This window comes from Brassica napus, chromosome C6 (genome assembly GCF_020379485.1).
Source record: "Brassica napus cultivar Da-Ae chromosome C6, Da-Ae, whole genome shotgun sequence".
Lineage (NCBI taxonomy): Eukaryota > Viridiplantae > Streptophyta > Magnoliopsida > Brassicales > Brassicaceae > Brassica > Brassica napus.
In genome coordinates this window covers 1,432,312-1,459,910 of record NC_063449.1, presented here as the reverse complement: position 1 = coordinate 1,459,910, position 27,599 = coordinate 1,432,312, and the positions used below count along the sequence as shown (strand labels likewise).

The following is a 27,599-nucleotide window of genomic DNA, read 5'->3' as shown; positions in this document are numbered from 1 at the left end:
GACGAGTAGGGGGTCGTTATGAGGTAGGTGAACGCCGATGGCATCGTCGGATGAGAAAGTGATCGAGGGATCATTCTCAGGTTTCGATGGCCACTTCTTCGAGGTTGCTGCCTGTCGTCGATGGTCCTTGACTGACCGCACCGAGTCGCCGCAAGGTGGCGAGCCTCCCATAATCACGTTTAAGAAGGGGGTGCGCACGACCCGTCTGTTTTGTAGATGGACCCTTAGGTCGTTAGGCGATTCCTCGTCAATAGGTTCGTGTCCGTCACCGTTCTTGGCTTTCGTCATCTCCAGCTTTCGCCGTAAGTCAGAACGTTTAGGTCGGTTGAGCTTGATCCTGAGGTCTTCTGATTTCGAGTTGAGCTGATCGCGTAGGTCAACGACCCGTGGCTTGAGCTGGGGTTGAACACTGGAATCTTCGACTCACTCTTACACGGTCGATTGTCTGCGACTTTCGCCTGAGCTTGTTTCTCAAGTCATTTGACTCTTCCGGTCTGCCGTTTTCACTTGGTCGCTTGTTGGAAGATTCGTGCGAATCGCGGCCTTTGCTGTCCTCTTCTTCGTCCGAAGAGGAACTTGGTCGTGCGAGGATAACTTGGACGCGTCGACGGTTATGAGGTTGCTCTTCTTTGATTTGCGCTTCGCCCTCATCTTCGTCCTGCTCCTCTGGTTTGTCATCTTCTACGCGTTTGGGTCGGGCTCCGGCCTTGTCTTGATTTTTATGAGCTTTCGTTTCTTTGTTTTTGCTCCAGCTCTTGGTGTTGTTCTGCCTAAGCTTGGGAAGCTCGACGTTGGCTATTCCATTTTCGTAAGATGAGAAGAGCGCATCGACCAGATGCCTGCAGTTCCTCGTATCGTGCGCCTTGGACTTATGGAAGCTGCACCATAGGTTTGGCTAGGTCGGGCCAGGAGTCAAAGTTGAAGGCGCCGAAGAGGTTTGCGGCTTCTCGTCGTTCTCCCAGACGTTCCAACCCTTCTCGCGTACGACGACAGTCGACCCCGGGGGCGGGTTTTTATATTCGACGACGTAGACAAATCTTTTCTGCTGATTGGGCTTGTTGCATGTGGCGTGCTGTCGGGGTTCTTGGCGTGGCTCAGGAGCTTTTGGAGCAGTCGTCGGTTTAGCGGCCGCATTCATTTTCTTGAGTATCGCTGCTGTGTCCTCTTCCATCCGGATGAAGTTGTTCGACCTCGCGATAGCATCTTGAAGCGACTTTGTGGGGTTTCTGTAGAGATCCTCGCGAAACAGGGACTTGAAGTATAGGGTATTCATCAAGGCGTCAACGGCGATGCTGTCCGGGATATGCACCTTCGAAGCGACAGCTTTGAACTTCTCCATGAAGTCGCGGAGGCTTTGGTTCGCTCCCTGAGATAGGTTCCAAAGGTCGGATAGGGTCGCTCCTTGTCTCGTAAACATAATGTACTGCTTGAGGAACGCGGACGTCAGGTCGTGAAAGTCGTTGATGGAATCTTGTTCCAATCCAGTGAACCATCCAAGGGCTGGTCCTTGAAGACTCTCAACGAAGAGCCGACAGTAGCCAGCGTCTCTTTCCTCATCGGAAAATTTAATTCGACCCATCGCGATGTTGAATGCGGTGATATGGTCAGTCGGGTCTGCCTTTCCGGAAAAATTCAGAAGGCAGATTTTCTCGGCTGGTCGGTACCGTACGTCGGTGATTCGCCGAGAAAAGGGGGTTTTTAGGGTTTCGGCGAGGACGCGTTCGATTAACGGCGCCAAAGTAGGTCCATCAAGCATTCGGTCTTTCATGTCCAGGAACGACTGCTTAAGTTCGGCGAGTTCCCGGACGGTAACGAGATCTACGCCACCAGGTGTTTGAACCTGGGCGGCTTTTGTGTTCGTCGTGTTTTCTGCGCCGGCTGTTCGGTAAGTGTCGAGGCCGGATCGCCTGAGTTTCTGGCCAAAGGAGCCAAGATGGCGGCGATGGCGGCGAGTTGTTCGTTCGTCGCCTTCTGGACGGCGTCTTGCTGTGCCATCCTCTCGAGTATGGTATCTGCGAAGGCCGCTGCTGTCGGAGTGCCTTCAGTCACAGGTGACTCGTCGTCGGACGGCGAGTCGGGTCGAGTCATGATCTTTTATTGACGCTACTCCGTCTGCCCCACGGTGGGCGCCAACTGTTTGAACCGAGACTGTCGATAAAATAGTAGAGAGAAAGGACGAGTTCTCGTCGGTGGGTCAAGACAAAGACGTGTTTTATTAGATCAATGAGTCGAAACAGTATTACAAAAGGGGGAGAGAACAAAGAGATTAGTCCGGCGAAAGCTGGTTCGTCGGACCGTACAAGTCGGCGAGAAGTAAGATATGAAACCCTAGATCTAGCCGAAAGTGAGTGTAGTTGTTTGCGGATCCCCTCCTTGTTGCCTTTTCTCCTCCTTTTATAGACACATGCTCGTTAACCTAATGTGCTCTGTCCTGACGGGCCTCCTCGAGTGGTTGGGCCGAGGTGTCGCCGATCAAAAGCAGTCTAAAGCCGAGTCGATCACCGGCTCGCAAGTCGACGAGCCGACTTTCTTTGTTGTGATCATGTGTGCGGATAATTATCTTGTGGGCCTTTTGGGAGGGCTAGGCCCATACCTGTTTGGGTCAAAATCGGTCATGACGGAATCAATGTCTGAAAGTTCGTAAAAATCGGCATGAACGTTTTTACGAAAATAAATCTTAGAAAAAGAATTATTTTTACGAAGAATCTTGCAGAGAAAACACATTCACGAAAAATTGGAGAAAGACGCGAACAAGGTTGCCGCGTAGCAACCAGCGCAAAAGCTGGTCGCTACGTAGCGACCGAGCACGTACACGGCTTGGTCGTTACGTAGCGACCAAGCACGCACACGAAACGATCGCCACGCAGTCTTAAAACCGATTCGTTTCTGGCAATTCTCTCGGAACCGACATATTCCAAGTCTTCAACCTGGAAACAACCAAATCACAGTCCAAGCGTCTTCTTCAAACCGACTCGGACTGTCGATCATTCTATTCCTCGAGAAAAAAGGGACGGAGTAGGTGCGTATACTATACTCGTATACTCCCATACTTCAAAAACATATTCAAACAATGCGATGTCTCGTCAAGATCAAGAAAACGCTTTCGACAAGATCATCCTAAAAGCAAACGACAATCTGAGATTCGTCTAAACGCTAGGAACTGATACAAACCATGTTGGAAAAATTCTCAAAGACTATACATCATCTATCATCGCAATCATTCGTTTAGAAAACCTCTGGAAAACTTCAGAATGAAAGTCGATGATTTGCTGAAGTCATAAAGATCTTTTCCGATTTGATAAAACGAGTTTCGTATAAGAATCATTATACGAGAAATCTTCAGGCATCAAAGCATCACTCTCATTTTCCGTTGAAACAACCGACTCGCGGAAAAACATCAAAAACATTTGCGACAAAGCAAAATCAAGAACAAAAGTAACAGAAAATACGACAAAGAGAACACGTCCTCCCCGCTCGTCGACTAAGTCTATCGCTGTTTAACTGATTCATTCAAGAAACCTGTAAAAACGTTTCGCGACTAGATCTCGGTGAAATAACCTTTGGTAAAACTCCATGAGTGACTCAGAGAAACTTTCACCGAAGAATAAAAACAAAAGTGAAAACATTTCTCAAAAATCTGAGAAACATCGTTATTTTGACATCTCCATATGTCGCGTCAATTTAATAAATTCGTAAAAACTGGTCGCCCGTTACTTGCGTAAAAAATCCTTCGTATAATCAGATCATGTCATACGAAGTAACTTTCGAAAGTAAACGTAACAGGTTTTACGAAAAAGTACTTTCCTTATAGCAAAAAACCAAGCTGTATGATCCGACATTGGACGACCAATATAAACTTTACTTCCTCGCACCACGATCTGAAAGGTCTCATTCTTTAGCCACACGACTCACTGGCATCCGCTCTCATTCCGCTTGGTCACGTCCGAGCAGGAAATCACCCCACAACTGACTCCGCACGGGCTCTGTATCGAGCTTCGTAGGCTTTATCTCCCTCGGAAACAAAGGAAACAACTTCCATACAAATAAAGGAAACATTATACGAAACTTTCATCGTATAAATTAACCCTAAAGTGGAAAAACGTTTTCTACCACCATGGGCATACTCGGCCTATCAATCTTGATAAACGCCATTCGTCACTCGCCCAATTACGCCTTTCCTTCGAAGCCGAACTAGGTTACAGCATCCCCTTTAAGGACGATTCTAACCGACTTGACCTTATTGACAGCACGAGAGTGTCATGGTCTAATCCTTTGGCAACAACGTCCTTGGCTATAAAGATGAGCACAACCTTCATGCAAAGCCAAAACAATTGAGCGACCACCGCTCCAATAACCTGATGGCTAAACGGTAATCCGGAATTTGTCTTGAAACGCCAGGTAACGATTACACAAACAATTATCGTACCACCCAAAAACAGGAATCATACGGTAAATTCGTCATAACAAAACTCAGTCCTAACAACCAAACAGTTAACGGAAAGGTTCCACTTGTCAAAAATCGACCAAGTTCCATATACTATGATTCACTTTAAGCCCGCTGTGTTTTACTCGTAAAATGCGGCATGTAAGGAAAACTCGTAACAGAGCTCCTATAGCTATACGGAACATCCTCAAATAGACACGAAAAAAATCTCGGTAGGCCAACACCACACAAAGCACGGTATAGGAGGATGCCTCTTTCCGGGGACAAATTTACGCGACCTCCTAGATCACAAATCAAATCCAAACAGGAACAACAATTCTGGCTGCGAACATCCGTAGTCAAACCAGAATGTTTCCCAAACGCAGGGCTAAGACTAATCCCTTGCAACATCGCGAAACTTCTTCAAGCTCGCGAACATTTCAAGCACGAAACGCGGCATACGAAAGAATAACAGATCGTCAGCATCGCGAGACGTCGCAGACGCCTGAAGATTCGTTCTTCGACGAAATTTCCTTCCTCGATAAAAACACTTTCTTGGAAGACCAGACAGTCATACGCACTAACATCTTCTCAAAACATATCCTTCGCGAAGACTCGAAACGATAATTTTAACCATTAAGTTTGGTGCTGATCACAACAAACTCTTAACGTCCTAAACAGACTTAGCCATCTCGTAGAGATGACTCTCGTACATCCGACACAAGGATAATAGCGCTATAAAAGAAACCCAAAATTGTGGGTCAGCACTTCCAGGAGGCATAAAAATTGTCCTTGGAGAGATGCTAGGGTCCAACCATACAAGTCGTATAAGCCGAGAACCTATCGCGGACTTTAAATCGGTATGGAATCAGGATGAAACTGAAACGGGAAACGTAAGTCGAATTAGTCATCGCACCCTCTAAAACCAAGAGTAAACCTAGGTCTTGCCCTAAACCCAGCGCACTGGTCTCTAACATCTCTAGGCATAGTATCAAAAACCTTGATACGAGATACCAAAATTTGTCTCTTTGCCAATATTCGAGCGTCTTCAGAAATCCCGCAAGTTTACACACTGCGGAAAATTCTCGAAACAGATCACGGATATAGCAGTTCACACAGAGTTAGATTACGAGATGACAACTCGTAGTCTTCTTTCTACACCCATATAAAATGCCATCGGCAGCAACACGCCTGATAACCTCTACATAAAAACCAGACAGTAAAGGTCTCGCTGGAAAACAAGTCATACGAACCTTAACTCCAAGACGAACTATGAAAGGCTTGATCCCTTCAACAAGGATACGTAGGCAGCCGTCATAAGGTGCAGCCCCAATCTTATCGCGTTCTACATTTAGAAGAGCGAGAAGACCACTTACCACGGACCTTTTCGACCATTAATTCCGCCTAACACACCTAATTTGCCAAGCCACTCACTAAAACCTCACGCTAGAAGCTCATGGTTCTAACGAGCTAGGGGGCTAACTGTTGGGGTCAAAATCGGTCACGACGGAATCAATGTCTGAACGTCCGTAAAAATCGGCATGAACGTTTTTACGAAAAATAAATCTTAGAAAAAGATTTATTTTTACGAAGAATCTTGCGGAGAAAACACATTCACGAAAAATTGGAGAAAGACGCGAACAAGGTTGCCGCGTAGCAACCAGCGCAAAAGCTGGTCGCTACGTAGCGACCGAGCACGTACACGGCTCGGTTGCTACATAGCGACCAAGCTCTCACCAAAGCTCGGTCGCTACGTAGCGACCGAGCACGTACACGGCTCAGTCTCTACGTAGCGACCGAGCTCTCACCGAAGCTCGGTCGCTACGTAGCGACCGAGCACGTACACGGCGTAGCGACCGAGCTCTCACCGAAGCTCGGTCGCTACGTAGCGACCGATCACGTACACGGCTTGGTCGTTACGTAGCGACCGAGCTCTCACCGAAACTTGGTTGCTACGTAGCGACCGAGCTCTCCCCGAAGCTCGGTCTCTACGTAGCGACCGAGCACGTAACGGCTCGGTCGCTACGTAGCGACCGAGCACGTACATGGCTCGGTCGCTACGTAGCGACCGTGCTTTCTTAAAAATCGATACGACACGAATCCATGCATTCTCGTCTACTCTTTAAATGCTATCTCCCGAAGACCGTAGCCAACCCATTTCATGTTTCTCGTCATTTGAAGTCATCAATCGAACTTTACGATGAAAACCGCGGAAAGTTCTTTTTATCGAAAGAAGCAGTAATAAACGTTTCGAGTCAAACAACTGCCCAAAGAGACCTAAGACGTGACTCACTTACGATTTCTTAACCAAAAGCCCATAAACCATCCTACGGTTTATGCTTGGTTCGCAAGGAAAGATAAATGTCAAGTTTCCGCTGATAAATACGAAGTATTCGAAGATAATTAGAAAGATCGGGAAAAACGGAATATCTCCATTTTAGGCTATGACGGCTTAAGGATAGAAGGGGAAAATCCTAAACCGACCTAGGAGCGAGTATATAAGGAGTCCTAGGCGAGAGGCATGAGGGACAACTTTTTAGACTCAGAACACTCGGCACTTAGAAACTCTGAGGCATTATTCTCGACATGCTCTGTTTCCATGACTCGCACCCGATTACCAGACAAACGTGCACAAGCAGTTCGATCTCTTGGTTCACTCTTGAACTACGTTCGGCTTGATCCTCGAAAGGGGTACGTAGGCAGCCTTTCATAAGGTTCAGTCCGAAATCAATCAAAAACTTTTTTCTGTATTTTCTTCGTCTTTTGTTATCGAGCTGTGAGTCAACTAGGTTTGAGCTTTTAGGCCGCTAGAACTAGGTAACTCGCTGACAGCCTTTGCGGCCAAAGCTTTTATGATCTCTTGTAATGATCGCAACGCTCTTACGCGGACTCGAAATAAGATGTACTGTTTTTTCTAAACTCGTTTGTCGTCTTTTCACGATTGTGGGAACCGAAATTCACACCGTCGAGTTTTGTTAATCGGAGGAAATCCAAGTTAACCTAGCCTTCCCTGAAGGTCCCAGTTATCTGCTAGGCCACGCACAACACAATCAATACGAAAGATTCGAAAGCAATAAATCGTAAAAGAGCGAAAAGAGAACAAAGAGGTCTTATTTCCGAATTCGCGTTTGAACGTGAACAACAGGTAAGATCCTAGGCCACGAGAGCTGTCGGTATGTTCGCTAGTCTAGCCACCTAAGTTCTAACCTAGTTGAGTCGCAGCTCGATAGTAAAAACGGAAAAATGCCTAAATTGCTCTAAGTATTAAGTTTACTCTTAGAATGCTCTCCCCTCTGCTCTTCGTCCTAGGTCCTCCTTATATACTCCTCCTTAGGTCGGTTTACCTCTTCTCGGGCCGGATTTGTCGTGAAACGGGTTTTTCCATATTTCCTTCTTCCTTATGATTATCTTCGGAAATTTGACATTTATCTCTTCCCGCGGATGCGATAAACTGTCATTCCAGTTTTTTGGGTTCAAGTCTTTTGGGACCAAAGATGGGCCGTTGTCCGCAATTCGGACCCTCTTTGGGCCGTATCGAGACTTTAGCGTTTTTGCGATTTTCCTCGTGAAGTAGCCGTTAGTATAGGCATGGTTCTTCCAACGGAACCCTGTTTCTTCGCATAGCCGACGTAGTTGGTGTTAAGTTAACTGTAACCTGCTCTACTACGAAGAATAGGAAACTGTTCGAGAGACATAACCTTCCCAACTTCCCGAATACTTTCGACGATGTTTTTTAGATGGAACATTGGTGTCGTATCCACGGACCCGAAGAGAGTTACGGAAACTTCGGACGAAGATGCATGGTTATGGGATGGGACCGGGTTCGGAATGGTCATGCTCGTCGGGCGAGCTGGCCCGTGTCACGGCCAAGCTCGCCGGTGACTCGACCGGCAACACGGCCGTGCTCGCCGGGCGAGCTGGCTCGTGTCGCGGCCGTGCTCGCCGGGCGAGCTGGCCTGTGTCACGGTCGAGCTCGCCGGCGACTTGACCGGCAACACGGCCATGCTCGCCGGGCGAGCTGGCTCGTGTCGCGGCCGTGTTCGCCGGGCGAGCTGGCCCGTGTCACGGCCGAGCTCGCCGGCGACTCGACCGGCAACACGGCCGTGCTCGCCGGGCGAGCTGGCTTGTGTCGCGGCCGAGCTCGCCGGGCGATCCATTTCGGCTGTTCGTTTTCTCGGCTTTTGAAGTTTTGACCGAGATTCGGTTTTTCTGAGGACTTTCGGACATCGATTCCGTCGTGACCGATTTGCACGTGCGTCTCTCTCGGGACACTCTTTATCAGTCCTGGGAGGGCGGTCGGAATCGAGGATGAAGTCCTTTATGCTAGTGACCTTCGAAAGGTCACAAGCGAGGAGTTTTGCGGCTAGCCTTGCGCCGAGAACTTTGTAATTCGTAGTGGAATGACCTTTGGTCTGGTTGAACTCGCAGTAGGAGTTATCCTTATACTGGTTCCTGGACCAGGTGTTTCCGGAGGTCTTCCCTTGTTCGGAATTGATAGTGTAGTTGTCCTCTCCCTGGATGTCTTCTCCCTCGTGGTGGACATACTTGTCGTTTCGAGAGCTTTTCTTTTTCATGGGCGTCTTCTACAGGTTGTACTTCTGGGAGAGGATTTTCATCTCCTCTTCCATTATGATGAAGTCTGTTGCCTTATGAAGACCATCCTGAATCGTTCTTGGTTTTTCGAGGGATACCCATTGCCGGAATATTGACCGGTACCAGAGAGTTTTCTTTAGAGCATCGATCGCCACTTTGTCACTGATCCCGGTGACTCTTGCCATTACTAGCTTGAATATGTTCATGAACTCGCGAAGTGGCTCGTCTTCTCTTTGAGATAGGCTCTAGAGATCGACGTCCGAGGTTTCTCTGTCCATGAACATGGAATACTGCTTGAGAAACTCTGAAGCAAGTTGGCGGAAACTTCCGATGGAATTTCGTTTTAGGCGAGAAAACCATTCGAGCGCGGCTCCTTTGAGGTTTTCGACGAAGAGGAGGCAGTAGCCAGCGTCTCGTTCGCGTTCCTTGAGTTTGCACCTCCCCATCGCGATCTGGAAAGACTGCAGGTGCGCTTTCGGGTCGGTGGTGCCATCGTAGATGGGAATTTTGATCTTCCCCGGGTCCGAGACGTTGGTCTCAGTAATCCGGGAAGTGAACGGGGTTTTGCGTGCTTCCTCGAGAAGTCTGTCGATCTCGGACGCAGCGCTTGTCGCGTGGTGGATTTGTGATTTCACCGCTTTCACCTCCGCTGCGGTTTTCGCGATGTACTCGCGGAGATCGTGGATCTCATCAGGATTTCTGGCAGCCTTGCGAGCTTGTCTGTGTTGGCCGCGGTGGATCCTGGCCTGCCTCTCGGACAGCTCCTCCTGTTCTACCAAATAGAGGTTTTCTTCTTCCTCGGTCATGGGTTTTTCGAAGGACGCGTCCTGCCGAGCGGACTGGCATCGCGTTCTTCTTGGGTGGATGTCAGCACCGTCGTCCGAGTGATCGGACTGGTCGCTTATATCCAGGTCGATGCGCTCGATTTCTTCTCCTTCGTTGCTCCCGGTAGGAGGTGGAAGGTTCTCCGCAGTTGGCTGTGCACCAGGCTGGAGCGTTTCATCAGGGTTTTGGCCTGAGGAAGCCTTGCCCGCGTGTGCAGCTCGACCGCCCGGAGTTTCGAAATCAAGTCTTCTACCGCTGCGGGCTCTTGTGGTTCTGCGCGGGGCTTTGCTCCTGGCCTTCGCCGTTAAGGTTTCCACATGTTTTGCGAGAGAGGCCACGAGTTTTCCTTGTTCGTTCGTCTTTTTTTGAGCGTAGGGGAACATTTCCTTCATCTGGTCTAGCATCGTGGTGTCGGTAGTGACCGTCGATACGTTTCCAGCTGGAGTTTTATCAGCGTTGGCATCGACGGGAGTCCCGTCGTGCGTTTGCGGGTCTTTGTCAGCGTTTGTCGTCATATTGGACTGAGCGTGTGTGGTTGCGAGAGAGATAGATCTGTACCCCCACCCCCCCCCCTCCTTCTAGCGCCAAACTGTGGGAACCGAAATTCACACCGTCGAGTTTTGTTAATCGGAGGAAAGCCAAGTTAACCTAGCCTTCCCTGAAGGTCCCGGTTATCTGTTGGACCACGCACAACACAATCAATATGAAAGATTCGAAAGCAATAAATCGTAAAAGAGCGAAATGAGAACAAAGAGGTCTTATTTCCGAATTCGCGTTTGAGCGTGAACAACAGGTAATAGCCTAGGCCACGAGAGCTGTCGGTATGGTCGCTAGTCTAGCCACCTAGGTTCTAACCTAGTTGAGTCGCAGCTCGATAGTAAAAACGGAAAAATGCCTAAATTGCTCTAAGTATTAAGTTTGCTCTTAGAATGCTCTCCCCTCTGCTCTTCGTCCTAGGTCCTCCTTATATACTCCTCCTTAGGTCGGTTTACCTCTTTTCGGGCCGGATTTATCGTGAAACGGGCTTTTCCATATTTTCTTCTTCCTTGTGATTATCTTCGAAAATTTGATATTTATCTCTTCCCGCGGATGCGATAAACCGTCATACCAGTTTTTTGGGTTCAAGTCTTTTGGGACCAAAGATGGGCCGTTGTCCGCAGTTTGGATCCTCTTTGGACCGTATCGAGACTTTAGCGTTTTTACGATTTTACTCGCGAAGTAGCCGTTGGTATAGGCATGGTTCTTCCAACGGAACCCTGTTTCTTCGCATAGCCGACGTAGTTGGTGTTAATGTTAACCGTAATCTGCTCTACTACAAAGAATAGGAAACTGTTCGAGAGACATAACCTTCCCAACTTCCGGAATACTTTTGACGATGTTTTTCAGATGGAACATTGGTGTCGTATCCACGGACCCTAAGAGAGTTACGGAAACTTCGGACGAAAATGCATGGTTATGGGATGGGACCGGGTTCGGAATGGTCGTGCTCGCCGGGCGAGCTGGCCCGTGTCACGGCCAAGCTCGCCGGCGACTCGACCGGCAACACGGCCGTGCTCGACGGGCGAGCTGGCTCGTGTCGCGGCCGTGCTCGCCGGGCGAGCTGACTCGTGTCACGGCCGAGCTTGCCGGCGACTCGACCGGCAACACGGCCGTGCTCGCCGGGCGAGCTGGCTCGTGTCGCGGCCGTGCTCGCCGGGCGAGCTGGCCCATGTCACGGCCGAGCTCGTCGGCGACTCGACCGGCAACACGGCCGTGCTTGCCAGGCGAGCTGGCTTGTGTCGCGGCCGAGCTCACCGGGCGATCTGTTTCGGCTGTTCGTTTTCTCGGCTTTTGAAGTTTTGACCGAGATTCGGTTTTTCTGAGGACTTTCGGACATCGATTCCGTCGTGACCGATTTTGACCCCAACAACGATTTCCGCATATATTTGATCACTTGCAGTCGGCTCTCGCAGAGATCCGGGACCTCTGGGAAATTAGGGTTTTCCTAGTTTTCTAATTTAAACGTAAATCAACAATGCGAATTTCAGTTCCCACAATACCCAACACCCATCACCTTGTGTAGCCAAAACGTGGGCACCGATGTAATAACTCGAGCTTTGCTACTAATCTTAACAAGAAACTCAAATCCAAATCAATGATGGCGAATGGCGGAGAGAAAGGAGGTGCACACTGTGCGTCGGAGAAAACACATCATCTAAGAAACCTCGTGTACGAAATTCACCACAAAATAGCGTTCACGAAACCTCATCTACAAAATTTTATAGGATTGAGAACTTGATCTATAAAACCTCATCCAAAGAAATTTTGTCCATGAAAGTTTGTAGTATTGAAAACTTTGTCCACCAAACCTCATCCTTGATAATATGATTGAAAACATTATCTATGGAACTTCTTTTTAGGATAAAATCAGAAACAACTTGAAAAATATATGTATTGAGAAAAATGCAAAAACAAATTATATTGTGTGTTCAATTAACATGAAAGATGTGAAATGTGAAATGAACATCTTTCAAAATAAAATAAAAATTTTCATTTTAATTTGTTATAGATGAGTTATCTTATCCACGATATAATTATTTTTCTATATGACTACAATGATGATTTTGTAATGATTTATTCACATTATTAAAATATGAACGAGACTATTGTCCACCAAATCTGTATCCACGATTTTCTTGTCCATACATTATATATAAATGTTAAAATATTAAAATAAATGTTATAAAAAGTAAAAAAAAAAGAAATAATTGGTTATACCAAACAAATTAGTTATTAAGGTGTTATTGGTTTATATATTTTGATTGATTTAGACATTCATATTGTATTTATAAATCCAATTAAAATATGCAAATCCGGAGGTTTTCCCTCGGATTTGAGTCTTTGTATTTTTAACTAAAAAATCCAAACAAATCCATTCAAATCCATTATAAAATCAAATATATTAGTAAATCCGTACGATTGAATAACACTTGATTTGATACAAAATTTATGAATCATTAAACCAATAACACATGATTTTAATACAGATTTGAAAATCATAGAACCAATAACACTAGATTTATTTCGGATTTTCAAATCCATTAAAATACAACAACCAATAACCCCTACTTAAAAAATCAGCAAAAGCACACAAAAGTGAAAAAAAACACTAATAATACAAAACAATGAAAATATTGGTCGAATGGGGATGATTGGTCAGTGCTGTAGCTTTATATTTTTTTGCTGTAGAATTTAATCTGTAGATTTATTTGCTGTAGCTTTCCTTGCTGTAGATTTCTAAAACACTAATTTTTTACTCTGAAAATAAAGCTCTCTACAGCCATATTTTGATTTTGCAGAGATTTTTTTGCTGTGAATTTTTTAAGGAAAGCAAAGCTCGATTGGTTGACATATATAGCTGTAGACTAAATTTTAGCTGTCCAGAGCATCTACGGCCCTTACCAATCATCCTCATTAGTTCATAGAATTCCATCCACCGAAAGTTGTCCACAAAATTTAGTTCACCAATCCTTATCTACAAAATTTATGTTCACGTAACGTTGATGTTCAAAATGTTGAAATATATAAAAAGGGATGTCAAAATATAGAGAATAAAATCATAATTTATTATTTCAAACATACTTATTTATATATATTTTAAATTTTAACAAATGAGCAAACAAAAAATAAAAGGTAAATGGATAACAATAATTATAAAAACTAAAAAATAACAACACCCCATAAATAATAGAGTACAAGCATAAACTTACTTTCTTTTTCAATTATTTAAATGCACAAATTCAATTAGTTTTTCTTTGTTTTTCTTTAGACCTCTAAAATACTCATTATCTCCATCTTATTACAAATATGGTGTGATATCACTCAAATTACTCTAAAGAGTGATTTATACTCTCTCAAATAAGAGGCCGAATTGTAGTACTTAGGTATTGAATCCACATGGAACTAGGGAACACAATAGATCTAATAGTTATATGATTACGCTAGGCTAATAGATTATAAAGCAGTAAACATAATAAATTGCAGGGGCGAACAAGGTAGTTGTTTTTATGGGACTGAGAGTTGTTTGATGGAAAAAAAGTTGCTAGACTTAGAGTTTCTATTCAGATAATCAGGATTATAATCCTACAGATGCTTAACAGCTGTATGCATGATATGATAGAGCTCAATATCTTAATAACAAACCGAACGGCGTTTACTTTCTAGGTTTGTCTATTGACCAGATGAAGTGTCGATCGATGATTCTAGAGGAATATCGATCAATACACTTGTTTCACCGTCGATCGATTATTCTATAGGAATATCGATCGATGATCTTTAGTCAAGCCTTGCGCACAGGTTGAAAAATGTTCACTAGGCTTCCTAGATCAGCTTTCGCCTTACTCTAGCAATTCTAGCTCAATTAGGACGGATTCAATGTGAGATGCAAGTGATAACTTGATTCTACAACTCATAGGTCAAGTTCTAGCTAGCTAAACTAGAAACAAGCATTAATAACAATCCTAATGATGAATATCACAACTAGCAATCTATAGTTGGGGCTAATCCCTCATAACCTATCTGAACCCTAAACCTAACAGGTGGATCTATTCAAGCATGAAGTTTGTCCCAGAAATCATAGATGAATAAATATAAAATTGCAATAGATATAAAAACCAAAAACAATGGAGTTCCAGTAGGACTCTGAAGGAGTTCCTCCCTTATATCCTAACTAAGAGAAACAATGAATAGAGAGCTTAGATAGTGATACACTAAAACTGAACATTTCCTACTGTCAAGTTAACAGTGATAATTGTAGTAATTGAGATTCAATCCAGAGGACCAGTCTACACTTTATTCTTATGCGTTTTCAACTTAGCAAAAACTAAAATGGGTTTTGAATTAAGTAGTGACTTGCAAGTAAAGTAAAAGATTTCAAAAGGTTTAGATTCGATATTGAGAATAAGCTGATCTAGGGTTTCTCATCGGGTGTTAAAACTTAGCCAAACATTTATTCAAGCTCGTTAAGACACGATCTAGAACACGGATCACTCTTAGTAGAACAGCCCACTGTCGTGGTGCTGTTCCCTTTGCGGTCCGACCTTGATGCCTAAACTGTCGTTTGGATCAAGGATCGGTCGCAAGCTAGAGAGATCAAGTCTGATAAGTTCACTGAACACTCTAGCATCTACTTTCGCTGGCTAGAGATGTTCAGCTCATTCATTCGATATCAGGTAGACTACTACACGGTTAGTGGGTGATCGGACCTAAGATCTAGCAATAAGTGATCAGGTTAGAACTAGCATTAAGAACTAGAATGAACGAAGAAACGATAAGTGCATATTTATGTGTAACCTTGCGTTTAACACCCTAGAACCCTAGACAAGCTAGACGACTACTCAGCCATGACACAAGATGAACAGGACATAATAACTGAATAATATTGCATGTAAATCAAAGGTAAAACAATGGGGTTCAGGATGATCTTCTCTATCAAGAAGAGGAGCCGTCTCCCTTACAATAGAAATATCCAAGAATAGGTCTAGGTCTTTTTGCCAAAAACTAGCGTAAAGAAATAAGATAGATAGGGGTCGCTTTTATATAGAGGCGCCCATAGACTTCAGAGTGGAGAATCGGCAACTAGGGCAAATCTTTGGAAGATATGAAAATTTCCATAATTATCGAGAACAATCGTCTGGCTGTTCCTGGTAGGATCGACCGTCAGATTGCTCTGCGGATTGTTCTTCAGGGGAAATCTCCAATCCTTGCTCTTTTCTTCATGCCTATTTCTTAAGCTCTTCAATCTTCTCCATACCTGAAATGACTCTAAAAAGACTAGAATAACTCGATAAAACAACGAAAACAAGTTAGAAAGCATATACACAATGTTGTCAAAAACACCATATATCAGATAGCATAGCCGTCAACAATGATTTATAAATAACATAAATAGGGTTTCAAGTTGTCCAGGGGCATTTTGGTAATTTTTGGTTGCTTCTGGGCGTAAGTCGGTCTTTAAATATACTTGGCCCGCATTCTGGCATCACCGTCGATCGACACCAAGGGTGCACCGTCGATCGACAGTCTTTCATCTCCTCGACAGCTTCCTCTCGCGAGGCAGACTGACCACTCTTCAGTAAAACAAGTATAACTTATGTTATAGGATGCTGATTGACATCAAACTGGTGGCATTGGAAAGCTAACTCAAATATCTATCGTGTATCACAAGATGGGCTCAATATAACGGTGGTAAAGTCTTCATCTATAGCTAAACATCTGACGCGATTGTGCAGCTCTGCACTCAAAAGGCTCCAAAAGACACCAAAATCACCACTTTCCTCCAAATCGTCTTTGAACCTGTAAACACTCTAAATAGACTCTATATCGTAGTAAATATATATAAAACACTTATAAACCATGGCTAAAAGTGGGTAAAATCCATGGGCTATCATGATGTTTTGTCTTATTTGCATAGATAAACGAAAAATATGTTATCTATCCTTAACAATGGCAGATATAGAAATTTATTTTACTGGAGGCAAAACTATACAATATTTATAAAAAAAATAATAATAATAAACCTTCAAATATTTTTTAGGTTTATAAGTCGTACTAAAGAAAAAAGTTTTGAAAATCAAAAATCTTCATAGTATATAAACATAATTTAAACTTGAATTTTATGATGATTCTATTTTTATTTTAAGGAAATCTTACATATTATAATGACGCCGGAGATCTTGACCATTATTATAGTGTTTTTGAAATATATTAAAAAAATTGGTTATTAGGTTTTTAGTATACTAGGGTCGGTCCGTCCTACGGGTGGGATGAAAATTAACAAATAATTTAAATAGTTAGAATTAATATTTAATATAAATTGTTATTATTTAAAAATATGTATATTAGTTAATTTTTGTACATCTTATTGTATTTGAAGACTAAATAAATCATGTTATCTGAAAATTAGTTATGATTTTTTTAAGATAAAGATTACTTGATTTTTATCATTTATGTTTTCATAGATTTGTAGATTAATGTGATTACCATATTTTGTGTTTTTCAGTGCAGAACTATTGTTGAAAAAGAAGTGTTTACTTCACAAAGAATCTGAAACATTCATTTATTTGTTTTTGTAATGAATATTCTTTTTTGCTATATTAGCTGATTTGTCATATGCATGTTAGTTAGTAGATTTGTTATCTCTGAAGTTTTATATGGATTAACACTATTTTTTAACAAACCTTGTAATTGTACATTTTGAATTAGTAAAAAAATGGCAGATGATGAATAAATTATTTAAAATTTAAAAAAGTATTAGAAAAAAATAGAATATTTTCTTTTATCTGGATTGATTTTTATATAAAAAATATTGTTATTTATTCGTCAGATAAAAAAACTATACCTAAAGCTCCTATTAATAAAAATATAGGATTTAACGACATTTTTAATTGCCTGGTCGAGCAAATAGAATTTTTTTTTTGTAGCACAAAATGCCTAAAACCAATTTTCCCTTTATGAAAGCACATGAAAAATATGTGGATTGAACTTATAATTCTTAATTTCTTAATCTAGGAATATAAATTAGAATAATTGAGTATCACTATTTTTTATTAAATCTCTTTGCTATGGATACAAATGGTTATAAAACAAACTTAGTCGGAGTTATGTTAGACTCAAAATGCAAAGGGGAATAGAGGCAATGAAAGGTTACATAGTGACATTGATGGAAACTTTGAATCATAGGAATCCACACTTCTACGTGGACAAAACCTAACCTATTGGTTCATCCATTTCCCACCATGTTTATAATATAAGGTGAAGATATTGTTCAATCTTAAAAGTTGTATCCAATTAAATGACAACAAATGCAGGGATAATAAAAGCGGTCATGCAAATATATCAAGTGAAGAGAAAAGCCGGGTTGGATGGTTACTATACAGACCAGTGGGGATCCCGAGTACTTTAGAGCTGCAGCCAAATCCTTCGAAAATTAGATCTCTTATACGCATGATCAATTATTAAAAGTGTTCTCTATACCTGCAAATGCAAACGTTCAGAAGTCTCTCATTGAGATGAACAAAGCTTACCATGGAAAATCTCGTGAGTGTCTCCTTACAGTCTCGAAACCAAGGAAGACCCCATTTTCTGGTTAAAGTCGAGAAGAGAATTTGATGACTTCGTCTGCAGATGTATACATATGAGTTTTTTTAAGGAAAAGAGCGCACATCAGTCACTTTGGTCGCAGTAGCTTCACCAGCCAAAACACCAGGCCTGCCAATTGTACACAACCAAAAAGACGTAAGTGAAACAGTAGTATTCTTGGTGACATTTATTGATAAAAAGCAACGTCACCCAAAAAGTGGAACTAACCTTTTTGCGACCCACAGCGAGTTGATCGGCATTGTTCTTTTTCTTGTCCATTCGCTTCATTCTTTTCTTGTTCCCACAATAACACTTCGTGCATCACCACCATGTCCAAGAATTCAAACCTGTTTGTGAGTGGGAGGAAGACATTCAATAAAGAAGATGACCAAGGTGAGAACTGAGTAAAAAATTTAACAGCAGCTACACCATGCCTAGTATTCAAAAAATAAGAAAATAGCTTCCAGTGGTAAATACATATGTTTACAATATCAAATCTTTACCTTTTAACATAGCATAGACTTCATGATTACTCTCCATGTTGTTTCTTATCTGCTCAGCTGCCAATAAAAAATATAAAAATCATGTTCTGAACGGTTAAGTACATGACTGCATAACTTTTCATATATAATTTTAGTTAATGAGACCTTGCCTAGTATCACTTGAGAGGACGCATCACATGCATATCAGGTAAGTTAATTGGCGGCTTCAATCACGCGACCATTCTCCTCCATAGCTCGGCTAAGTATCGAACCTTCACTGATACCGAGCCGTAGATCGATTCATGAATTAAAAATCAGAGAATAACAGAAAAACTGGTTATAAAAGAAAGAGAAGGCCTTACCAATGACCTCAGGCTTGGGTCACATCCCGAAGCTCAGATATCCAAAGCTACGTTCTCTTTCAAATACTGCCTCAATCAACTACACGTCAGTTGGGGAACATCACTTGAACGGTGTAGGAGCAGCACGGTGGAGGAGCAGCCCCTGGACTTCAAATCAGAAAGGAGAATCGATGAGTTAGCCATTTCAAAGAAAGTAGATAAGCTTTGGCGTTGTGAAGGATTGATATGATGATGTTCAAGGGAAGGATGCTAACCTTTATATAGTGTAGATACACATACTTTCAGGGTGTAAACTCGCATTCAATGTCAGATCGTGAGTTTAGAAGAGGGTAAAGGCGATAGATCTAACTCTGAGCGTTTCAGTAGATTAGAAGAGAATATAGAGCACGGGAGAGAAGATAAAGAAACAAATTCGTCATGTCGACGTGAGTCAGAGAAATAACTGGCCACTCGATCGTTTTCGTTTCAGACGAACAAGGAAGAAATGTTTTGGTATCGAAGACGAAAGAAGAGACAAACCCTAGAAACATCGTTCGGCTCATAAAAAATGGGCTTTCAATAATGGGGTCCAGTCTATAGTAAAATGCAGCGGCCCATAGTCTAGTATGCAAGTCCCGTTAATGAAACGCAACACTTTGGTAAACGGACACGTGTCGCTTCCAGAGAGTACGAATTGATGACGTGTCATCTGACGTGGACCCCCTATGAGTGATTCAAAGTGTACTTTATCACTTTGGTTATTTTCTCGGTTCGGTTCAAGTTCGGTCGGTTTGGTTAGTTCGGTTCTAGTATTTTTCCAACTGAAGTAAACCATAGTTAGTTTGGTTCGGTTCGGTTTATATTCGGTTCTGTTTGTATTCGGTTCGGTTTAATTAGATTCTTCTTAGTTTAATTTTTCTAAGAGAAATTATGTTTTACAACATAAATTATGTAAACATAAACTATGTGAACTAAATTCAATATAGAACTGAAACAAAAACATTTAAAAAGTCACAAAAAGTATATATAAGAATTAAAAAAAATGAAAATTAACTAAAATAAAAAAAAAAAACCCAACATCATTCGTAATGTCTTTTATATCATTAAAATTAAAAAGCTTGCAATGAATGAAATATTTTAAATCAAATATTTTGATGATTACATAATTAGGTTAGAAGAATATATGTTAATGAATAAAAATGGAAAATATGTGGTTTAGTATTAAAATTTTAGTATATTGGTATTACTAATATTTTTAATTTAAATAATTACAAAAACACATCGGTTTCTCGGTTCGGTTCGGTTTTAAACCGAACCGAACCATTCGAGTTAGGGAAATCTTCAACCGAATGGTTTGAAATATACTTTGGTTCGGTTTGAATCGGTTTCGGCTCGGTTGATTCGGTTTGACTCGGTTCGGTTCGGTTTTTTTGTCCACCCCTACTTTATATATAAAGATTAGTGTAGTCTTTAATATTTATGTGAGAAACGGAAATAAACTATAATTTAGTTATTATGTAGTATACAGTGAAACCTCTATAAATTAATAATGTTGGGACTACACCAAAACTATAATTTTTATTAATTTATAGAGATATTAATTTTTCGATATACTAATTGAACCAAAAACTCAATTTGTGATTATAAAATTATATTATTTTATAGAGATTTTTAATGTATAATAATTTATAGAGTATTAATTTAAAGAGGTTATAATTTACTTTGTATTTAACGGAGCAAATACTGAGGTATCTTATTTTGTTAGATTTGTATATTTTTTTCAATTTTATAATCAACACATTTTCAGTTCACGAGGACAGAACGACACCACTTAGAACTATAACCTGATCAGGAAATTCTCAACGAGAATCTTATACATATAATGGGCAGATGCTACATGTTGACTTGTCTTAAAAGATGTAAGTAAAATTAAGCTAAAATTGTCTCAGCGGTAAATGGTTTGTGACTAGCAAGACACTCAGCTTGACGTTCTCGTTCTCATTCTAGACAACTTTAAAAAAACATTCCTCCGGCTGGTGACCATTATGGAAACAAGAATAATGAATAGGAAAAGAACGTAGAGGAATAAAATTGCAGAAATAGTTGTTTCATCTCATATTTAACAAAGAATAATTTTGTTCTTTATTTCTCTATAAAAAAGAAATGATAGGGAATGAAAAGGGAAAATTATTCCTTGTGAATGGTAAATTTTTTTAGGAATGTTAGGGAATACCTCGTCATTCCTTAGTCACCATTCATACATACCAATAAATCTCTTCACATAGGAGAAAGTGTTCTCCGGCTTGTATCTTCAAATCGGCCATGGTTCTTATAAATCCATTGGATTAATTTATAAAAAAATATTAATTTGACTCTAAAATCCATCTGAATTCTTCTGAAATCCACTTATTTGTTTTTAAAATCAGTACATTTATCAAATATTTCCAAATCCAAAAAAGATCTATAAATCTGTTAAACTATCATAACCTATAACTCCTACTTAATGTCCAACCGAAGCTGGTTAAAGCATTAAAACATTTGTAACGATGGACACTTATTTAGTAGCTTCTATATTAGAATGAGTGCTTACATAAAACTCAAAATTAGAATGAGGGCTAACTGGAAACTAAACTAATTAAGGAGTATTTTAGGGGTATTTGTCAAAAATGACTTAAAACTTGAATTTGAATGCAAATCTATACTCCAAATTCAATTAAATGTAAAATAACCTAAAATAATAATAAAATTTCTCCTTATGACCAAAAAAATATGTAAATTTTTTTACGATTATAGCCTTTATAAATCTTCTATAAGCAATGAAGTCTTCTTCCAGAATAATTATCGAGATTACTCATGTATTTAATTCTAAAATTAATTTATAAAATCATGAAAAAATATTTTGAGGAAAATTAAATTGAATTCATGTAAATATAAATGATTCTAAATCAGATAAATTTAAATTTAATAAAATTAAATTATTTTCAATATAATTTAGTGGATATAGTTTGTAAGTCATGATTCTCCTTTAGTTAGGTTTAGTAACATATGTTCAAGTGTGTTAGTATTCTTATGGTTAGATTTTGGAATCTTAAAATATTTTTCTAAAATTAAAATTTGATATATAAGTGTTAATATTTGTGTATATTACACATTGTATAACTTGATTTTATGTTTAATGAAGTGTTTATTATTATTTAGTTAAAATATTTGATTTTAGGGTTTATAAGTATAGTACTTCTTAAGAAGTCTACCGAGAAGTTATTCATTTAAAATATTTGATTTTAGGGTTTATAAGTATAATACATCTTCAGAAATCTTCTAATAGCAGACTTCTTCGCAAGTCTTCTAGTAGCAAATTTCTTGGAAAGTCTTCTCTACCAGATTGTCTTAACCTAGCTAGAATTTTTGACTCCTATGTAAAGAATAATTATTAATTTTTTCTCTTTCTCTGAAATGGCTGCAACAAAAAGGTAATATTTCTCATTCTAAAACTCTATAACCTCTTCATAATCTCTCTGAACTTGAAGACACCAAATTTTATATCAATTTTTCATCTTTTTGTCTCATATCTTTCTCATCGGTCTATCTTGTTTTCATTCCATGGTTTTCATCTTCCGCTTCTAAAAAGGTAGATCTATAAACTTTAGATATGTATTTTTGTGTTGTATGTTTTCTGTGTTTGATTCAAACGAAACAATGGATTCAACTTAATGTGATTGTTTTGTTCATTATTGAAGCATAAAAGGTTCTATTTTAAAAGATTTTCTCTGGTTTAAATTCATTTTAGCGTTTTTCGCTTTGTAGGCTTTCAGATTTGAAGACAATATAAGCCTTCGGATTTCATTAGCAAACTTCTCCAAAAGACTTCTAGAGAAGTATGTTATGCAAACTGCCAAAATTGCAAAGATCTTATTTTTGACCAATTTTGTTTTTGTTTTTGTTTTTGTGTGTTTAGTATAAATAGAGTTAAAGATTTAACTTTAATATGATTATTTTCTTATTAATTTAGCTGAAAATTTTATTTTTATGGTTTATCTTTAAAAATTAAGATATAAAACAATTAAATTTGTGATATATTCATTTCTTGTGTGTGTTAAAACTAAATAAAAATATAAATTCATAACCATTGTGATTATATATTTTTACTAATATTTTAGTTATAAAATTTCTAGTTTAAAAAAAAACATGAAATATTTCTTGTGTGTTAGATTCTAATAAAAATATATATTAAACTTATTGTAATTGTTTTCTTCTTATTTAATCCTACAATTTTTTTTTTAATTCTCTATTTGAATCATTTTAAAACTTTTTTTAGATATGCATGATTTTCAGATCTGAGGACTATAAATATTGGACGTCAGAGTAGACTTCTCAACTATACTTCTCGGTAGACTTTTCAGCAAACTTTACCACAAAGTAAACGGAAAATTAAAATTTAAGCGGAAAAATAAAAATTTAAAGGAAATTTGACTGCGAACTAGAACACTTCTAGATAATTAGTAGTCTTCTCTAGAAATCTTATAATTTACGGTAAAATTTCCATGACAATTTTAGTTCCCTCTTAAGGCTAAGAGATTCTTTTTTGATAGTTTATATAATATTGTAAATAATGCATCCACATATTTCTTCTTTTTTTGTCATCAACTTAAAAACAGACTTATACTGATTTTGTAAACCACACCGGTAACTCCGCATCCATGTGAACGACGAAAACCGGTTGAATCCTAGCACTTCGTGCTAGACTATCTGCCTTCAAATTCTTCGCTTGTGGTACATTGATGATCTCTGAGCTGGCGAAACTTTCATGCAGGGTCTTGATGTCTTCCAAATAACTTGTAAATGTAGGTCATTCTTTTGGTTTCGAAACCATCTTCAGCAATGTAGAACAATCTGTTGCATCCACTTATTTCTAATCTATTACAAAATTATTTTTCAAATTATTTATTCATTACTTCAGTTCTTGTAATGATAAAAAATTGTCTTCATTGTTAATCTTTTGTTAAGATTATGGTTGTGAAACTTAAAGGCGAGGCTTATGTGTTGTCATCTATCAGTTTTGTGTAATTTGGATGATAATGATGATAACAAGTTATACGTATTAGACAGAGATTTATAATACACCACTTGACACAATTTCAACATATTACACCTTTAATATCACATAAGTTTGAACATATGAATTTGTAAGTTTGTTAAAATTTGAATACACATGAATTAACAAGAACATCTTAAATTTTCAATTTATATATGGAGCAAATGCAAGTTTTTTTTCAAAATTAACAGAGAAGACTTCTCAAAAATTATGCTTTCATTGGTTGGAAACATAAATAAACATGAATATTGTTAATATCATAATTATTGTAAGCTTAAGTTATAAAAATAATACATAAGCTTAAACATCTGACATATCAAGTTTATTAAAACTTGAATACACGTGAAGTAACAAAAAAAACTTAAAATTCATTTTAAATATGAAAAATGTAAGTTTACTAAAACTAACGGGGAAGACTTTTCTCATTAACTAGAAACAAAAACAAACTAGTGAGTAATAAATTTTATTCAGAAGTTTCAATATTGAAAATACACATGAATTAACAAGAAAATCTTAAAAAATCATTTTCAATATGGAGAAATGCAAGTTTTACAAAAACTAACGGAGTTGAGAAGTCTTCTGCCAACAAACTTCTTCATAAGTATTCTCCCAGCATACTTCTCTATAAGTTTTTTTGTTACGATTATTTTTGCATTCAGCAGACTTCTAAAGAAGTCTCCTTTGTAAATTATTGGGTTTCTTTGTATTTGAATTTTTTTATATTTTTCCGAAGAAGACATTTCTAGAAAAATCTTATATGATAATCAGATTAATTTTGCGATTGACCAAAATTTTGTTGAAAATTGACTTTTTGATAGAAGACTTCGCGAGAAATCTTCCAGTAGAAGACTTTTGTTTTTTGAAGACTTATAGCGAAATTTTTTTTAGTGTTAAGTGAAGTCTCCGAAGTGTCATAAGAAGTCTGCGTAGGTTAATTTTTACAGCTGACGATGTTTTACTTTATAAGAAAAGACTTCTAGGCTTCTAAAAAAGTCTTATATGGGAACACTTCTATAGAATTCTTCTACGGGAAGACCTGACGATCTATTTCCCCACGAGAAGTATGATATAACCCCAAATGTCCACTAAACTATGACCCCATGCTATTTCTCCCCGCAAACAAAGTTCGAAACCTATTTCCCCACCATTTTTGGTTTACTCACGATTTCTAAAAACCGAATTTAAAGTCTCGAATCTCATACAATAAACCGAACAAAACTAAACCAAAACCAAAACAATACTCGACCAAACATAGATCTGGATCAGAACTGTAACCCGACTTAAAATACCCGACAGAAGAAAACCCCAATTTGATTTCCATCAAGAACCCTAAACGAAGTGAGAACTGCAATTGAAGCTTGGAGAAGAAAATTTCAGGTGGTCACCAATTGCTCGATCTCAGAGGCATCTCTCTCTCTGCAGATTCTTCATCGAACTCATTTCCCTCTTCGCTTCCATGGAACACCGACACCGACATCGCAATTTCTTTCTCCTAATTTCAATCTCTAGGTTTATCAATTTGAGGATTTTTCTTTTGAGGGTTTTCAGAGGAGATTAATTTTGGGTCGGGTTATAAGACTCTTAAGGTCTCAGGTTTTAATTCATTTGTGGGTCATAATCGGGTCTTAAGCTGGTTAGTCATTGGGTTAACATGGTTTACAGTTTGTTTAAACAAAGTAAACCACCATAAATCGATTTTATGGCGGTTTTAGATTTCGATCTTTAAACATGTGGGGAAATTTTGATAGAACTTTATACTGGTGTGGAAATAGGTTTTGAACTTTGTTTTCGGAGAGAAATAGCACGGGGTCATACTTCGGTGGACATTTGGTGCTATATCATACTTCTCGTGGGGAAATAGATCGCCGACCCCCAAAGGTTTGACAAGAATCTGAGAATAAAATGAGAGAAATATTTTCAAGAATTCTTCTAATTATTTAATTTTAATATTAAATATTTTATTATTTATTGTCATTTGCAAAACTAACATACACAGACTTCTTACTAGATTTCAGAGACTTCATGTGATTGTAAGAAGACTTCTCTAGAAATTTTCTTTGGAAAAATCAGATTCCTGCAAAACTTTAGTCAACTGCAAAAAAAATATCAAATATCATTTTTAGACCTTGTGAAATTCATGTTAAGGTTCTCTAAACACACATAATTTATTAACGAAAGTTACACATTTGTTCTTAACCAAGAATCATGAACCTGAGTAGCTCCATTAAGCTAAATAGTGTGGGTGGTTTCCACCTCCTTGGTGTGACTTGATGCGCCCCTGATCATTAATTTGACTTAAGGCCTGGTTCAAACGTAGCGGTTGCGGTTGCGGAAGTTTGCGGATGTGAGTGGTTGTGGTTTCTAGCGGTTTTAAGAGATTGTACGACTGGTTCTACGATTAGAAATTAGTGCGTTTGCGGGATACTTATGACTGGTTAACTACTAAATCTAGCACCGATTAAATAATAAATTAATAATATTTACATTTTATATAATTATAAAATATCAAAAATCATAATATTATAATAAATATAAAAATTATATTTAGAAAGTTATAGTTTTAAAATTTTAAAATTATAGAAAATATTTTTATTTTAAAATTTTATAATATTAATTAAAATATAATAGATATATTTTAGTATTTTTTATAATTCCAATTTAAATTTTTTATTGAATATTTTTATTTTTGTATTTATATTGTTTAAAAAAAAGAAAAAAAATTATTCTCTCACAACCGCCCGCAACCGCAAACGTTAGCTGAAACCACATTTTGAATTTATGAGGTTTAGAGCGGTTTGAAACGGTTTGAAGCGGTTTAGAGCGGTTTGAATGATTGTTGCAAAACACCAACAACCGCTACCAACCGCAAAAGCTGCGTTTGCGGATGGTAGCGGGGAACAAGCATATCCTTATTATGTAAAGTAAACCTCAAAATGCGACTGCGGACGTAATGTAATCATGATATAAGTGTCAAGTAAAAATAATAATTCCATATTCATTTTATACAGAGGGGATTGCTTACGTGGAGAAACACTGAACTCAATCAACCAATCATTCTTTATATATTAATTGAAAATCTTTTAAATAGTTATAACTTTGTAATAATTAAAAAAAACCATTTCTATGCAGGAGTTGTTTATGACTTGAAAAGGCTGACGTAGCGTTATTATAGAGCATTTCGGTGAGCACAGTGTAAAAGAAACTCCCTAGAAAAATACAAATTCGCATGCATATGGACAGTCGTATATATCATACTAAATATGATAACGTTTTATTAATAGTTTGAGTCGCATATTTGCTTTACTCACCCCGTATAACGAGCCACGAAGTCCAATGAGTATCGATGGAGCTTTCGTCGTAGAAATAGTTGCTGTAATTAATTTTGACAGGTTTAGTTAGTAACACTATGTCGATTAAGAGTATTCGTTTGTAAAATGTATAGATTCCGGTTTAACGTACAATAATAATTAGAACATTCTTTCTTCTATTTCTTCAAGTTAGTCCATTTCACATGTTTGATTACATTATTTAGTCTGTAGACTCTTTACACCCTGCCAGAAAATATAAGCTTAAACATGAATTATTTAAATGAAAAGATATATGACAATGGTTGTTGTTACAAATTTCAACTGACATCACAAAAGATAATTATCAACAAGCACACATACAAGTAACTTGATTACATTGATTTGTCTTGGCCAGAAAAACATAATATTGACCACTCA

The 27,599-nt window shown here is 38.8% G+C and overlaps 1 protein-coding gene and 1 long non-coding RNA gene across 7 annotated transcripts; both read right to left on the bottom strand.

The window, feature by feature from the left end:
- Window positions 1–376: 376 nt before the first annotated feature.
- Window positions 377–1,768, bottom strand: LOC106408099. Its single transcript, XM_013848925.1, has 2 exons — window positions 942–1,768; window positions 377–878 (listed from the first exon to the last, which is right to left on the bottom strand). The coding sequence occupies exons 1-2, from the start codon at window positions 1,766–1,768 to the stop codon at window positions 377–379; spliced, it is 1,329 nt and encodes a 442-aa protein (XP_013704379.1).
- A 15,714-nt stretch (window positions 1,769–17,482) lies between these two features.
- On the bottom strand, window positions 17,483–19,361 carry LOC106407428. 6 transcript variants are annotated; one of them, XR_001281761.3, is made up of 7 exons: window positions 19,058–19,327; window positions 18,804–18,950; window positions 18,607–18,718; window positions 18,463–18,519; window positions 18,188–18,306; window positions 17,855–18,088; window positions 17,483–17,785 (listed from the first exon to the last, which is right to left on the bottom strand). It is a non-coding gene; the product is annotated as an uncharacterized LOC106407428 (long non-coding RNA). The 6 variants fall into 6 exon arrangements; XR_001281760.3 differs by having other exon boundaries at window positions 17,483–17,854; window positions 17,934–18,088; window positions 19,058–19,324; XR_001281762.3 differs by having other exon boundaries at window positions 17,483–18,088; window positions 18,607–18,713; window positions 19,058–19,361.
- Window positions 19,362–27,599: the final 8,238 nt, after the last annotated feature.